Source organism: Peromyscus californicus, unplaced genomic scaffold (assembly GCF_007827085.1).
Source record: "Peromyscus californicus insignis strain IS unplaced genomic scaffold, ASM782708v3 Scaffold_8__1_contigs__length_139910024, whole genome shotgun sequence".
NCBI classification, from domain to species: Eukaryota; Metazoa; Chordata; class Mammalia; order Rodentia; family Cricetidae; genus Peromyscus; species Peromyscus californicus.
The window spans coordinates 107,559,131-107,572,916 of NW_026294606.1; the positions used below are offsets into that span (position 1 = coordinate 107,559,131).

Consider the following 13,786-nt stretch of genomic DNA (forward strand, 5'->3'; position numbering starts at 1 on the left):
AGCACGGGGGTGGGGGGTGGGGGAGCCCTGAGTGATAGAAAGCTGAACTGGATCTTCCTCATTTTCTGTCACAATTAGTTTTCTTTTTTAAAGAATAGACTTATTTTTAATTATGTGTGTACAGACACATGCATACTTGAGTGCACGTATCCTCTAAGGCCAGAAAAGGGCATCAGATGCCCTGAAGCTAGAGTTACAGGTAGTTATGAGCCACCCAACATGGATGCTGGGAACAGAACTTGGATCTTCTGCAGGAGTAGTACACACATTTAACCAATGAGCCACTTATCTAGGCCCATAATTCACTTTGTGACTCACAAGTGCCCTTGTCCTCTGAGTTCCTCTGATGAGGCTGGCAGCAGGTGTACATGTGTACGCATGTGTGTGTATGTGACCGTGTGTGCATTTGCATGCATGCATGTGTATGTGTTTCATATGAGCTCTCAGTTCTAGAAGTGGAAGAATTTCAAGATGTCTTTATTTAGATATAAAAAGGTACAGTACATCTCATGCACCAGGGTGACTAATATATAGTCGTTATCCTTACAGCAATCACTACAACAGGAAATAAAAACTTACAGGAATTGTTCATTCAACTAAAAAACCTGAATTAAAATTGCTAACCTAAATAGCAACCTGCTTATTATGCAAAAAAACCCCTTATTCTATGTTTGTGAGAACTAGAAAGTTGTAAGTATTATTAGTAAAAAAAAAAAAAATTAAGAAAACCTAATTATTGGTTAAACAAACTCCAGTGCTATCTACAATCCCCTGCAGAGAGGCCTTGTTGGGGGAGGGGTCCACAATGGAGGGTGAGCTGAAGGCACAGTTCTGCCTTGCCTGGACCTCTTTGTGTCTGGATGCCCCCTCCTCCAGCTGTGACTTCAGTGGAAAGTTACTCAGATCCCTCTAAGGGAGAGATCCAGAGATGCCACTGCTCCTGGGAAGGGGGGGGGGGCCTTACATTCTGCAGGGTGTGCCCGGGAGGGGGGTCATTCCCTGAGATGTGGCGACTAGAGAAAAAGACAAATGGCATGGTGGCTCTGTGATGCAGTTAGGTTTGATTTGGGACATCAGCCAGGCTTGCTGAGGCTGCATCTTGGATGCCTGCTAGAGATAAGCAGATAGTAAGAGAAAAGGGGGTGTGAGTGACCAGGCAAGCAGGTGCCTCCCACAGGCAACCAGGGCAGGGTTGAGTGTCAGGTGGCCTGCTTAGCTTTCCCAGGATCTTTCTGGTGAGTGGATTGGAGGCTATCCTTGCTCTATGACCTGTCACAGGTCTCCACAGTCCTTCCTGGGTGAGTTCACAGTTGCTTCGAATTAAACAAGCCATTTCCCTGAAGTCGACAGAATGGATCATTGCTCAGTAAAGCAGTTAACGGAGTTGCAAGCCTGCTGGATCACCTCAGGACCCAAGGTCAGGAGCGGCAGACAGTCTCCTTCCTCCCTGGACAGGCCTGGGGAGGGGCGGGGGGTGGGGAGTTGGGCACTGGGTAGGTGAGAGGGAGGCACAACAGCGCTGTGACTCCTGAGAGAGCAGGCATAATGGGTCAGTTACAGCCTCCCTTGGGACTGGGCTTCAGAGTCCTGTCCCACAGCTCGTGCTATCCAGTCTTCTGCCTTCAGACAGACAGCCCTACTGTCCAGGGGCTCAGGGACCCTTGGGGAAGACTCCTCAAAGTTCAGCATAGGTAGATTTGCTTGGCAGTTTTGAAGGGACAGAAGTCTAGAACAGATTGAGAGTGTGTATGGTGGGGTGTATGGGAGGACCGGACAGTGTGGGAGCCTCATTTTTCCGGTATTTAGAGTGGCCATCAACAAACTATGTCTCTGTCCCTGGATATTAAAAGGACCTGGAATTTGCTACCTTGGCGATGGAAAGGTCTTTGGCCCAGAGGCAAGGGGTGCTGAGCTAGAAAGGTTGTGTCACTCCTTGGAAATCAGGGAAGGTGGTTTCAGATGTGTCTCATTTAGGCTGCAATGAATTTGGGTCTCCTGGCCGAGAGCTTGGCAACCTTAGATGATCATCAGTTCATCCCGGGGATCTGAGCCATACAGCTCCGCCAGCATCTTGAACCTGGGTCCCCAGTCATTGAGGAAGTCATAGTCGATGTCAGAGTCGGAGGAATTGGTGGTCAAGGAGCTGAGTGACTCTGCGATGGACTCTGAGCCCTCGTAGCCGTAGATGTGCAGCGTGTCGTAGGGGGGGCCACCGCCGTCATTGTCTGCCTCGTCTTTCTTCACCTCGATCATGGTGGCCATCTCCCTGGTCCCGCCAGGCGACCCAGGCGCCAGCCGCGGCGGCTTCTGCACCGCTGAGTACACGGCTGGCCGGGGGTCCACTGTGGACCGCAGGGGCTTGGTGGTGCCGCCGCCGCGCACCGAGTTGAGCACCGACACGTCGTAGCTGGTGGTGTCCATCTCGCCGCCGCCCTCCTCGTCGTAGGTGACCAACTGCTCGTGAATCTCAAGTGCGCTCTTGCTATGTGCGTGAGCCTGCTTCCGGAGCCGCCGCCTCAGGATGATGAGCAGGGTGATCACTGCCAGCCAGGAAGTCAGAACAACAGGCTTGGGTCAGACAGGGTGCGCGGGGGTGGGGGTGGTGGGGGATGGGTGGGGGGTGGGGGTGGGGGGGTGGGGGGTGTGGGGGGGGGTGGAGTGGGAGAGAGTGCCCCTGCCCCCTCCTCCCTACAGATTCCTGGGGCCAGCCCAGACTCCCAGGGCCACTGCCAGCACCAGACCAATACAGATCTGGTTTGGCTCAAAGTATAAGTCAGTGGCATAATACCGACCCTGCTGAAAATTGGGCTGGAATGGCTGGGGGAAGGTCCTTGATCTGTGGCAGAGAGTTCCCTCAGTGAGGCTGAAGCCATTTCCTCTGTGTTTCTAGCCTTGAGTTAGTTAATAATCTGTTACATACATAAAGCGGGGATGGCCTGATGAGGCCTTTCTCCACGCCTCAGTTTTCCTGTCTGCAAAGTGGATACAGTGACTGCTCCGTAACACTAGTATTTTGGGAAGGTGATGATGGGGTTCTGTGGGTGGCACCAATTCTTTTATCATCACCACTATTATTATGAAAGGGAAGTCTGTCTCTAATGTCCAGGAAATGGACGCACCCAGTGGGAAGCTCAGAGGCCTGGATGGAGCAGTTGCTGTCCCTACCTCACAGCATCCTAGCCTGTCAGTGTCGGCATGGGCTGCTGCAGCAGAGAGAAAGTACTTTCTGGAAGGAGCCTTCACCCCTCAACCGAATGGGCTGGAGAAGCCCCACTCTCCTGGGTGCTAACGCTAAGGAGAAACCTCCTGGTGCCTCAGGGGAATGAGGCTGGCTAACAAGGTTAAACACCTTTCCTGGAAGCTTGCCCTTCACAAATCCTGTCTGAGGTCTGTTTCCTGGGAATATGAAACCTAGGTGGAGCCTAAATGCCCTGAAAGTGACAAGGCTCAAAAAAAACAAAGGAAAAACAAAAAGACAAAAAAACCTAAAGCTGGAGGAATTCTGTAAAAGCAAAGAAATCCCCTGGTGAAATTCCAAGCTAGAAGCCTCAAAGCTTTCCATTATAAAGGAATTTTAGATACAATTTAAGCCAGGAGTGGTGGTGCACACCTTCAATCCCAGCACTCTGGAGGCAAATGTAAGTGAGTTCTAGGCCAGCCTGCTCTATGTAGCGAATTCCAGATCAGCCGGGGCTATACAGTGAGACCTTGTCTCAAAATAAATGAATAAAATAAATAATAGTATTAATGTAAATCAGTGCCCCAAACAACACCTGGAATAGTGTATGCACTCAAAATATTTGTAGTGAATGTATGAATATCGTGTATGTTTTCTTTCTTTCTTTCTCCTTTTATTTTTCTTTCTTTGTTTTTTGAAATGGTGGAGCTTGAACCTGGTGCTTGACACATGCTCTACCACTGAGCTACACTCCTGGCCCTAGGTGACTTTGAAATGGAGCTAGCTTGAAGAATGGTCTTGCTTCTCATCTCTCCTTTTCCCCACCCACTTAAGCACTGGGTTGGTGGGGCTCTACATCTGTATCTCTGTACCCTATACAAGGAAGCATGAGGTCCAGGGTGGTACAGGACTGGGCTGGGACCCCACCTCTTCTGTGAAGCCTTTTCAGCGTCTCTTCCCTGTCCCATGAGACACTGACCTGTGATAGTGAGGATGCAGAGGAAGATGGCTACCAGTGCTTGGATGCTGACGCCTGCCTGGGCGGCCATCTCCTCACAGAAGGTGAACTCGCCTTGTTCATTGCATTTGCACACAGCCACTGTTAGCGTGCCAGTTCCAGTCAGGCTGGGCACCCCGTTGTCTGAGATGAGCACCGGTAGGTAGTGGAACTTGGCATGTTCCCGATCAAACTGCCCATACTTGACCGTGATGTTGGCGGTATTGTCTGGAAACATCAGGAACACAGAGTGAGGCTCTGGGGAAGCTGCCTCCTCTTGGGTGATTTCACTGCCCTCTTTGCTCCCTGCCTCATGTTTCAGCCCCTTGAGCATAGGCCTGTCCCTTTGCAGAGGATGTAGTTTGAACAGCTGCTTTGACCCAGCCTGGAAGAATGGCTCGGTCAGAATATAACCCCAACTCTCTGTTTCTGTGGTCAGTGGGTCCACCTACCCCCTTATCCAATCCCACCTTAAAGCAGGGCCTTTTCTCTTGTGCTCAGCTCATTACTACATTGTTTCAAGCTTCCACACACAATTGAGAAAAGAATGCTTTTTCTTTGGGCACTGGGCTGACATCTTTATGCTGCCTCTGGATCATTGCAAAGGAGGTTTATAACTGTAAACACTAGCCTGGGTTCCCAGTGGCACTGACTGATTACATTTGTCACTGGGAGAGGGTGTCCCTGGGCATTCTGCAATCAAGGACCAGTTTCTGTGACAATAGCCCCCACCCCCAGTGCTGATCACTGGTTTGCTGCACAGGAGCATCCTCGGGGGAGCTTCTTGAACATCCTGATTTTCAGACCCCTCCTTTCCCTTACACACACACACACACACACACACACACACACACACACACACACAATCTCACACAAGCACACATGCATGCATACACACACACATGCTGCTGCTGCTGCTGCTGCTGTTCAGTGACTGTGGACACTCATGGTCTGCCTGCCTTTTGTAGGTTTCAGAGGACTTAGCCATACAGGATGGGCACATACAAGACCAGCCAAAAGCCAAGAATTTAAAATGAAAGCCAATTTCATCTCATTATTCATAATTTACATTATATTTCAGTTTTTTTTTTCTTTTTTTCAAGACAGGGTTTCTCTGTGTAGCTTTGCGCCTTTCCTGGAACTCACTTGGTAGACCAGGCTGGCCTCGAACTCACAGAGATCCACCTGCCTCTGCCTCCCGAGTGCTGGGATTAAAGGCGTGCGCCACCACCGCCCGGCTATATTTCAGTTTTAAGGCTATTGTAACTGAGAACAAATGACAGGCCACTGATGCATGATGGGGTTGAAATAAGAGACTCCGATAGGCAGGACATTTGTATGCAAATGACTCTGAGACCAATAGGCTTGCCTTCTGTTGCTTGCAGGATGTGTGTTTGGGGTAGCTCCTAAATTCCCCAGTCTGTGGAAGGATCCCAATTCTACTTAGTTCATTTGAGGTACACATTGGAAATGGGGTGACAGCTATTTTTTACAATGTTATTTTCTGAGTGTTGAATTGTATCATTAACTGTCAGCACAGCATAGCTACCTTCCTCATTTGTAGGCCATGGTATTCATCTTGCTTGATGGGTCTGTGGCTGATCGCTTGTACCTGCCCCTCACTCTGAGGGACCCTCTTCCCTAGTCTTCTCCAAAGATGACAATGGGAAGTTTCAGTAAGGGGCCCTCATGGTGTCATCAATCAAGGACAGGGAGATTTCCTCCCATGTTTGGGTGAACAGTTGCTATATTCACACCCAAGGGTGTCTATTTTTCTTAGGATGTTGCAGAGGCCGTGGAAGCAGAGGCCATGGAAGCCTGGCCACTTTTGGATGGAAGTAAATCAGACCAGGATCATCACTCTAATACATACGTCTTCACCAGAGCTCTGCCTGGGCACTTCTGACCTCACAAGACTCTCTGGGCTTTGATTGACTGAACAGATGTGCTATGCTGTGATTGGTGGACCAGATCCTGTTCAGGGACCACTTTATGATAAACACTCGTTCTGGCTGAACTGTAACAAAACTCATTGCATTGTTGGGATTCATGACTTCCTATTTCCAGTTTGGGCCCTTTGGAATGATATGAAAATTTGTAGTTTTGTTGAGACTGAAATTCCAGTATTAGAAGGGGCCTTTGGATAATTTGGACTGAGCTGGCTGCCTGCATCCCTGTATCTATTTTGTGTTCCTTTTCAGTGAAGCCTCTTTGGGGTAATGTTAACCCTACAGACTATGTTCCATGGACCATGAAGCCCGGCCAGGTGGCTTTGACTACAGCACAACCAACTGTATAATGTATATGGTGAGAGTTGTACAAAATAACCCATGACTTGAAAGACCCCGTGGAGACCTGTCACCCCGTGTTGGTCTAGTCTTTGATCCTAGTGCTTTGAGACTCTTAACTGACACCTCTGACCTTCTAAGAGCCAGCTGACTGCTCTGTTGCTCACCGTGGTTGTTTATGAGGGTGAAGTTGCTGTCCTCGGTCTTCAGGGCAAACTTAAACTTTGTGTTTGGTGGCGTTACATCCTTGTCTGTTGCAGAGATCTGTATTACCAGCTGGAATGTGAGAAATAGGAAATGGTCAGTGTGGTTTTGGGGTAGTATCCTGGGGTTCAAAGATGGGTTCAGACACGATCATGGCTGTCTGTCACCTTTAGCACTATCTTGAATGGTCTTCCCAAAGCCACTTTGTCTACTGCTATCCTGCTCACACTCATCCCTGACCCATTCTTCAGACACTTCCTTTAATTGCCTTCTGTAAAATGTGAACAGCATTTTATTCAGGCTGTTATAGAGTTACTTTAAACTGAGGGAACTCTAGGTGGGCAGGAAGGTTTGCACCTCAGCCCTCTGCCTGAAAACACATTGCCCTCCCCCTACCTCCCCAACTTGAGGCCAACTCACCTTGCCCCGGGCTGCATTCTCACACACTTTAGGTTCATAGGGCTGGGCAAATTCTGGGGGGTTGTCATTCTCATCCAAGACTTCAATGTGAACCTGCACAATGGATTCTTTACCTACGGGGATACCTGCAGGAGAGACAGCTTGTCACCACAGTGGGCCCGGCTGACACTGGCCTCCGGAGCTGGTGGATGTTTGGATGGATAGGGCACTGTGTGGTGGAGGCCACTTTTTTTGCAGGGCCAAGGATTGTGTCATGGATGCAAAGAGTGTGGAGGAGGACACGCGGGTAGACCTTCATATGTGAACAAGTTTGCTTATAAGAATTCAAGAGCTAAACACCTTCAGTGCATCTTAAGAGGTTGTAATTAAATTAGTAAGTAAATCAAGCAAATAAATACAACTGATTAAAATACAATTGGACCAATAATTATGTACTCATTTAAATAATGTTATCCCCTCTCAGGAACCCCCAAGGGACCTGGGTGCAATGGGAAAGTGAATGCTTCTTTTCTGGGTGACTGTCATAACTCCCCTGGCATCGGTCAGAATTTACACAAATTGTTGTAGAACCTGACAATCTCTAGTTGAGAGCTGCTTCTTATTTTGAACTCAGCTCTTTAACTGGTATAGATATAACTTAGTGTTTGCTAAGTGCATTTAATACTAAGAGTCATGCAGCATTTGGTCCAGGCACAGCCTTTATCCTGTCTCTGTTCCCTGGACCAAACCCTGAGAAACTGTGTGTAGCATGTGACTTTGGTGAGTCTCATCACAGAGGCCCCAGAACAGCCTGTTTTTACACAGTGCTTCTTGAACTACGATGTACATGAGGTTGTCAGTTAGTCTGGGGTGGTACCCTATTATTCTGTACTACCAACAAGATTGTGGGTTCTCTCTAAGATACTGGTCCAAGGAGCACTTTCAGAAATGGAAGTTCAACATACCCCAGCCATAGACTGCTTCCCCAGGGACTGGTAATACCTTTGGAGGTTCAAAATGATGAATCATGTCAGCTTTGAAAGGATGAGGGGAAAGAAGAGCCCAGATGGCCTGGAAGATGAAGGCCCTCACCTCTAGAATCCAGTTCATTGGCCTCCACAGTCAGGTTGTACCAGGGGTGGGTTTCTCTGTCCAGTTCTTTCTCATTGTAGATGTCCCCGTGTTTGGTTATTCGGAAGAATTGCCCTCTGTCACTGGTCTTGCGGATGGAGTATCTGCCCGGAAGAAAGAGGTTCATGACTTTCCTTGTCCTTTGCTGATTCCAAAGCCCTCAGCATGACAGAGAGGGCACTTTAGGATTTGTCCCTTGTGTGTGTGTGTATGTGTGTGCGTGAAGATAGTTGCTACTACTGAGAAACCATGACAAATAAAACAGATGAAGTAATACAAAATATAGTAACAGAATTTTTTCTGATAAGAAGAAGGCTTGAGTCTACAGTGATGTGATCAATATTTGGGTATAACTAGAAAAATATAGCAATAGTTAGGTGTGTGCTGATAGTCCTTTGAATGTCCCAGCTGTGTAAGGAAACTGAAGAGTTCAGAGTCCCGGGAACAAAAAAAGTAGATTCCTTAAGAAGAGAGGGAAGTTAGATGTCCTATAGATGTTCCCACAAAGGTGAATGCTAAAACACATTGGTGGGACTTGTGAAGAGAAGTGTCTGTGATCTGAAGATTACCCAAGTATATCAGGTGCCATTAAAATAAGAAGGCAAAGTGATTTTATACATGCATGCACACACACACACAGAGTTTGTAAATATATGAACTTAGGTAATACATCATTCATAAAGATGGGTCCTGTTCCTGCAAAGAAAAAAATTGTTTCGAAATTTTAAGAGATTTCTCAATCAAAAGTAGGAAACTGGCTTGGAAGGAATTGAAACAAAGTTATTGGTGAATGTTTGAGTGATGCATTTAACTAGAAAACATTTAAGATTTTGTAGACAGAAGTAAATCTCCAGTCAAATATTTATGAGAAAAAAGGATTATAGCTAAGATGAGGAGCAAGAGGAAACCTATCAGATTTGAGAACCAGGAGATATAAAACAAGAAACAAGGAAGGTAAGATCAGAGGCAGCACAGATGATAAAAACACTAAGCAGGGGCTGGAGAGATGGCTCAGAGGTTAAGAGCACTGGCAGCTCTTCCAGAGGTCCTGAGTTCAATTCCCAACAACCATGTGGTGGTTCACAACCATCTATAATGAGATCTGGTGCTCTCTTCTGGCATGCAGGATTATATGCAGGCAGAGCAGTGTATACATAATAAATAAATAAATCTTAAAAAACAAAACAACAGAAAGCACTAAGCAGGATGAACGCAAAGCAGCTCTGCTGGGACGACAAAGCCAGGCTGCCGGCATGCTCCTTTCAAGAGACAGCTTAATGTCAAATAATCTAGAAAAGTTAGAAGTAAAAGTTGGAGCATTTATCAAACAGAAATAACATGTAAACAGGACGGGCAAGCTTAACATCGTGTGGCACGGCACTGAGGGCCAGAAGGGTAAGCAGAACAAACTGGCCAAGTTCACAGGGTTGCAAAATTACAGTCCTGGGCTCAGCCGTGGAGCACTGTGTGCACAGACCCTGGCTTCTATCCCTTGCACTGGAAAAAGAAGTTATCAGACATAATGAAGGTAAATAGTGGTAAATCTTAATTAACTGGTCAGAAAAAATTAAAAATACGTAAAACTATTGATCTTTCAGTTTAAAAAAATGGACACAACACAACTGTGTTATATCGCAGAACATATTATACTACCACCCTCCAATCCCTCCACCACTAGTAAAAGAAAAACAAAATAAAACAACACCCAGTCAACCTCTCAGATAAAGTCTTCAATCAAAGAAACAGCCAAAAATAGGATTATAAACCACATGGAATAGAATGACAGTGAAATAGTGCTCCCCAGATGCATGAGATGTACCAAACCCAGAGAGGCTTGCTCTGTTCTCTACAAGAAAACCTAGCACTGCTAGGCCTGGTGATGCAGGCCTACCATTCCAGGAGGCTGAGGCAGAATTTCAAGGTCCGCCTGGGCTATAGAGTGAGTTCGTGGCTAGATTGGTCAACTTAGTGAGACCCTGTCTGAAAATGCAAAAAAAAAAAAAATAAACAAATAAAATAAAGAAATAAAGGAGGCCTAGGGGTGTGGCTCAGTAGGTAGAGTGCCTTGTGAAGCCCTGGATCTACCCCAGTACTGTAAATAAACAAAGCAGATTTTCCAAAATTGATATATAAAATCAGTTCTTGGGCCATCAAAATGGCTCAGTGGCCAAAGGCACCTATGACCAAGCCTGATGACCCGAGTTGTAATCTCTGGGTCCTACGTGGTACAAGGAGAGAGCTGAACTGACTCCTGTAAGTTACCTCTGGCCTCCACATTTGTGCTGTGGTGTGCACCACCCGTAACACATGGAATAAATAAATAATAAAAAATCTCATTGGGATATAAATATTTTAAGAAAGTATATTAAAATTCATGTGAAGTCAGGTGTGGTGGAATGTACCCTGTAATTCCAGTACTCAAGAGGCAGAGCTAGGAGGATTATTGCAGTTCAAGGCCAATGTGTGCTACATAAAAGAAGGAAAAAAATGTTCATATGTAAGAGTGGTCATTTCAGATTGGATAAAAAAAAAAACAGGGAGAGAAGGGCTTATGTTAGACAGATTAAAATTCAGCAGAAAGCTGTTCCATTAAAGTAGAAATCCACAGAAGAACAGATAAAGTGGGCAATTCCAAGGTAGAGTCAGGTCTATGTAAGAATTTAAATATACCCCAAGGAGTGGGGAAATAACGACATCTAGTCAACAGGGCTGACAGAGCTGGCTACATGTGTGGGGTAAAATAAGGTTGGATTGAATTCATGCTTACTACCAAATATTATACGACTCTAAGAAGTCTGAGCAGATCTATATATTCCTTCTGTCCCAGAGGGTAGAGGCGGAACATCTAGTTAGGGCAGACGAGCAAGGACACCGGTGTGTTAGAAATGGTATCCACAAAGTCATATATTTGCGGTATTTGGAGATAAAGCTTTTGGGAGGTAATAATGATTAGATTAGGTCATGAGGGTAGGGTCCCCAAGGTGGGTTGGTGGCTTTCTAAGAAGACAAAGAAAGATACACACTGGCAAGCTCATTATGTCTCACTATGTGGCAGTGAGAAAGACCTCATTAAATGGCAATCAGGTGCTGGCACCGTGCTCTTGGATTTCCAAGCCTTTAGATCCTGAAGATAAACAGATCTCTGCTGTTCATTAATTATCCAGCCATGAAGTTATAGCCATAGAAAATGAATGAGGAACAAGTATTGATGAAATGTGCAGGATACAATCCAAAACAAATGACAGCAAGAATACGAACAACAACAACAAATTCAGCATCAGTGTGTCTGTGTGTTGGTGTGGTCATGAAGGAACACACACTCTGAGCCCACCCATGAGCTCAGTGGGAACAGGAGCTACCACAAATTTCTTTGTGGACGTGTATGTTTTCACCAAGTGAAAGCGACGCTTCTGGCTTTGTGTTTTGGGAGACTAATTTCTAAACTATTTTTGGTGATGGGACTTCAGATATACCATTGCTGATTGCTGATTGCTCTCTTGACTCTCAGGCCTCAATAGATGGGACCAATGTGAGTCATGGTCTGAAGTCCTTCAAAGGACAGAAGATGGCCTGGACCAGACAAGATGGACATCATAGGAGCAGGTAGGACAAGGGTGTTAGTGGAAAGAGCCAGGGCCAGCCTCTGCATCTTTCCACGAAGGTGTTGGGAGAAGCCAGTGTCCTTCTCTGAGTCTTGGTCTCAGACCACTAGACATAAGAAGTCTGTGCTGTGGGATGGTCTGTATGTCAAATGCTCTGATTGGTCAATAAATAAAACACTGATTGGCCAGTGGCCAGGCAGGAAGTATAGGCAGGACTAACAGAGAGGAGAATTGAGAGAACAGGAAGGTGGGAGGAGACACTGCCAGCCGCCGCCATGACAAGCAGCATGTGAAGATACCGGTAAGCCACGAGCCACGTGGCAAGGTATAGATTTATGGAAATGGATTAATATAAGCTATAAGAACAGTTAGCAAGAAGCCTGCCACAGCCATACAGTTTGTAAGCAATATAAGTCTCTGTGTTTACTTGGTTGGGTCTGAGCAACTGTGGGACTGGCCGGTGACAGAGATTTGTCCTGACTGTGGGCCAGAAAGGATAACTCTAGCTACAAGTCCATGTCTGCACCATCATACCATTATCACTTTATGCCCACCACCTCTTTACCCAATGTTGCGCTGAGCCTTGTCAGGGTCTTTGGCCACCACGGTGCCTATCCGAGGTTTCTTCTGGTTTTCCGGCAGCTGGAAGTGATAGAAGCGTCGCTGGAAGACAGGGGGCTCGTCCACGTCCATGACATTGATGGTGATCTTGGCTTTGTTTTTGCCAGCAGTGCTGCTCAGGTATCCGAGTCTGATAGTGGGGTCCGTGGCCTCAATGTAGAATGTGTACTGCTGGATGAGTTCATAGTCCAGGGGCTGCATGGGTGGCAAGTATGGTGGCTGTCATTAGTCCATTTCATCTACTGGCCCCACCTCCATCCCCAGCCCTGTTCTAAGTGTTAAGGATACACACAGGCCCAGACCTCTCTCAAAGGGATCATAGCTTAATGGTTCTAGTCAAAGGAGTACCTTTCACGGTTTTGCTTAAGAGACTTCTTTTTTCTGTCTGCCTAGCAAATTCCTTCCTACTTGTCTTGAGGAACAAATAGGAGTTTGCTAGTAAGGCGGGTAGTAAGACATAACCCTCTCAGAAGCCGCTCTGGACAGAGGTAATGGCTTCCTGTCTGGCGTTGTTTACACAGCCCTGAACGTACCAGCTACATGTTCTGTTGTTGTCTGTCTGTCTGTCTTCCCCACTGTCTGAGAGCTTTGTGGGTTCTGGTGGCTATGTGTGTGTATTCCCAGTCCTCTACCTGAACTTTCTGAAAGTACGAAAGCTCCTCTCCTTCCTCTTCTGGATTCAGTCAGTCTGACTTTGCTGGCTGCCAGCAGCAGCCTCTGTCCATGGCCCCTTGTGCCCTCTGGTGCACATTTTTTACATATATGCTGGGAGATTTCTACTGCCTGGGACACAGTGCTGGTGGGCACTGTGCTGATGAATTCTAAATGCCAATTTTCCGTATAACCTGGAATCGTATTTTCCATAACCTGAGAAGGGAACCTCAATGGCGGAATTGCCTAGATCAGATTGCCTGTGGGTTTGTCTGGAGTGTGTGTGTGTGTGGGGGGGGGGGGGCAGGGCAGGGCGGGGCGGGGAGGGGATTGTCTTGACTGTTAATTAGTGTAGAAAGATCCAGCCCATTGTGGGCAGCACCATTCCCTAGGCCTGGTCCTGAACTGTGTAAGAGGAGAAAGCTAGCTGAGAGCTGAAGCCACAGACTGGAAATATGAGTGCATTCATTTCTTTCTGCTGTTGACTGTTGGTGTGATGTGACCAGCTGTCTCAAGCTCCCACCACTGTGACACCTCTTTAATGGACTCAACTTGGAACTATAAGCCAAATACACTCTTTTTAAAAGTTTCCTTTGGTCAAGGTAATTTTTTTTTTTTTTTTTGGTTTTTCGAGACAGGGTTTCTCTGTGCAGCTTTGCGCCTTTCCTGGGACTCACTTGGTAGCCCAGGCTGGCCTCGAACTCACAGAGATCCG

The 13,786-nt window shown here is 46.7% G+C and overlaps 1 protein-coding gene across 1 annotated transcript in view; it reads right to left on the reverse strand.

Annotated features, from left to right (window-relative positions):
* Nucleotides 1-461: 461 nt before the first annotated feature.
* Cdh5 (cadherin 5) overlaps nucleotides 462-13,786 on the reverse strand; it is a 42,827-nt gene continuing 29,502 nt past the window's right edge. Inside the window, exons 7-12 of the mRNA XM_052728798.1 lie at nucleotides 12,365-12,615; nucleotides 8,159-8,301; nucleotides 7,088-7,212; nucleotides 6,631-6,739; nucleotides 4,158-4,403; nucleotides 462-2,540 (exon numbers count right to left, since the gene is read on the reverse strand). Coding sequence (XP_052584758.1) covers nucleotides 2,017-2,540; nucleotides 4,158-4,403; nucleotides 6,631-6,739; nucleotides 7,088-7,212; nucleotides 8,159-8,301; nucleotides 12,365-12,615 — 1,398 coding nt within the window. The 3' untranslated portion in view covers nucleotides 462-2,016. The remainder of the gene's footprint in view (nucleotides 2,541-4,157; nucleotides 4,404-6,630; nucleotides 6,740-7,087; nucleotides 7,213-8,158; nucleotides 8,302-12,364; nucleotides 12,616-13,786) is intronic.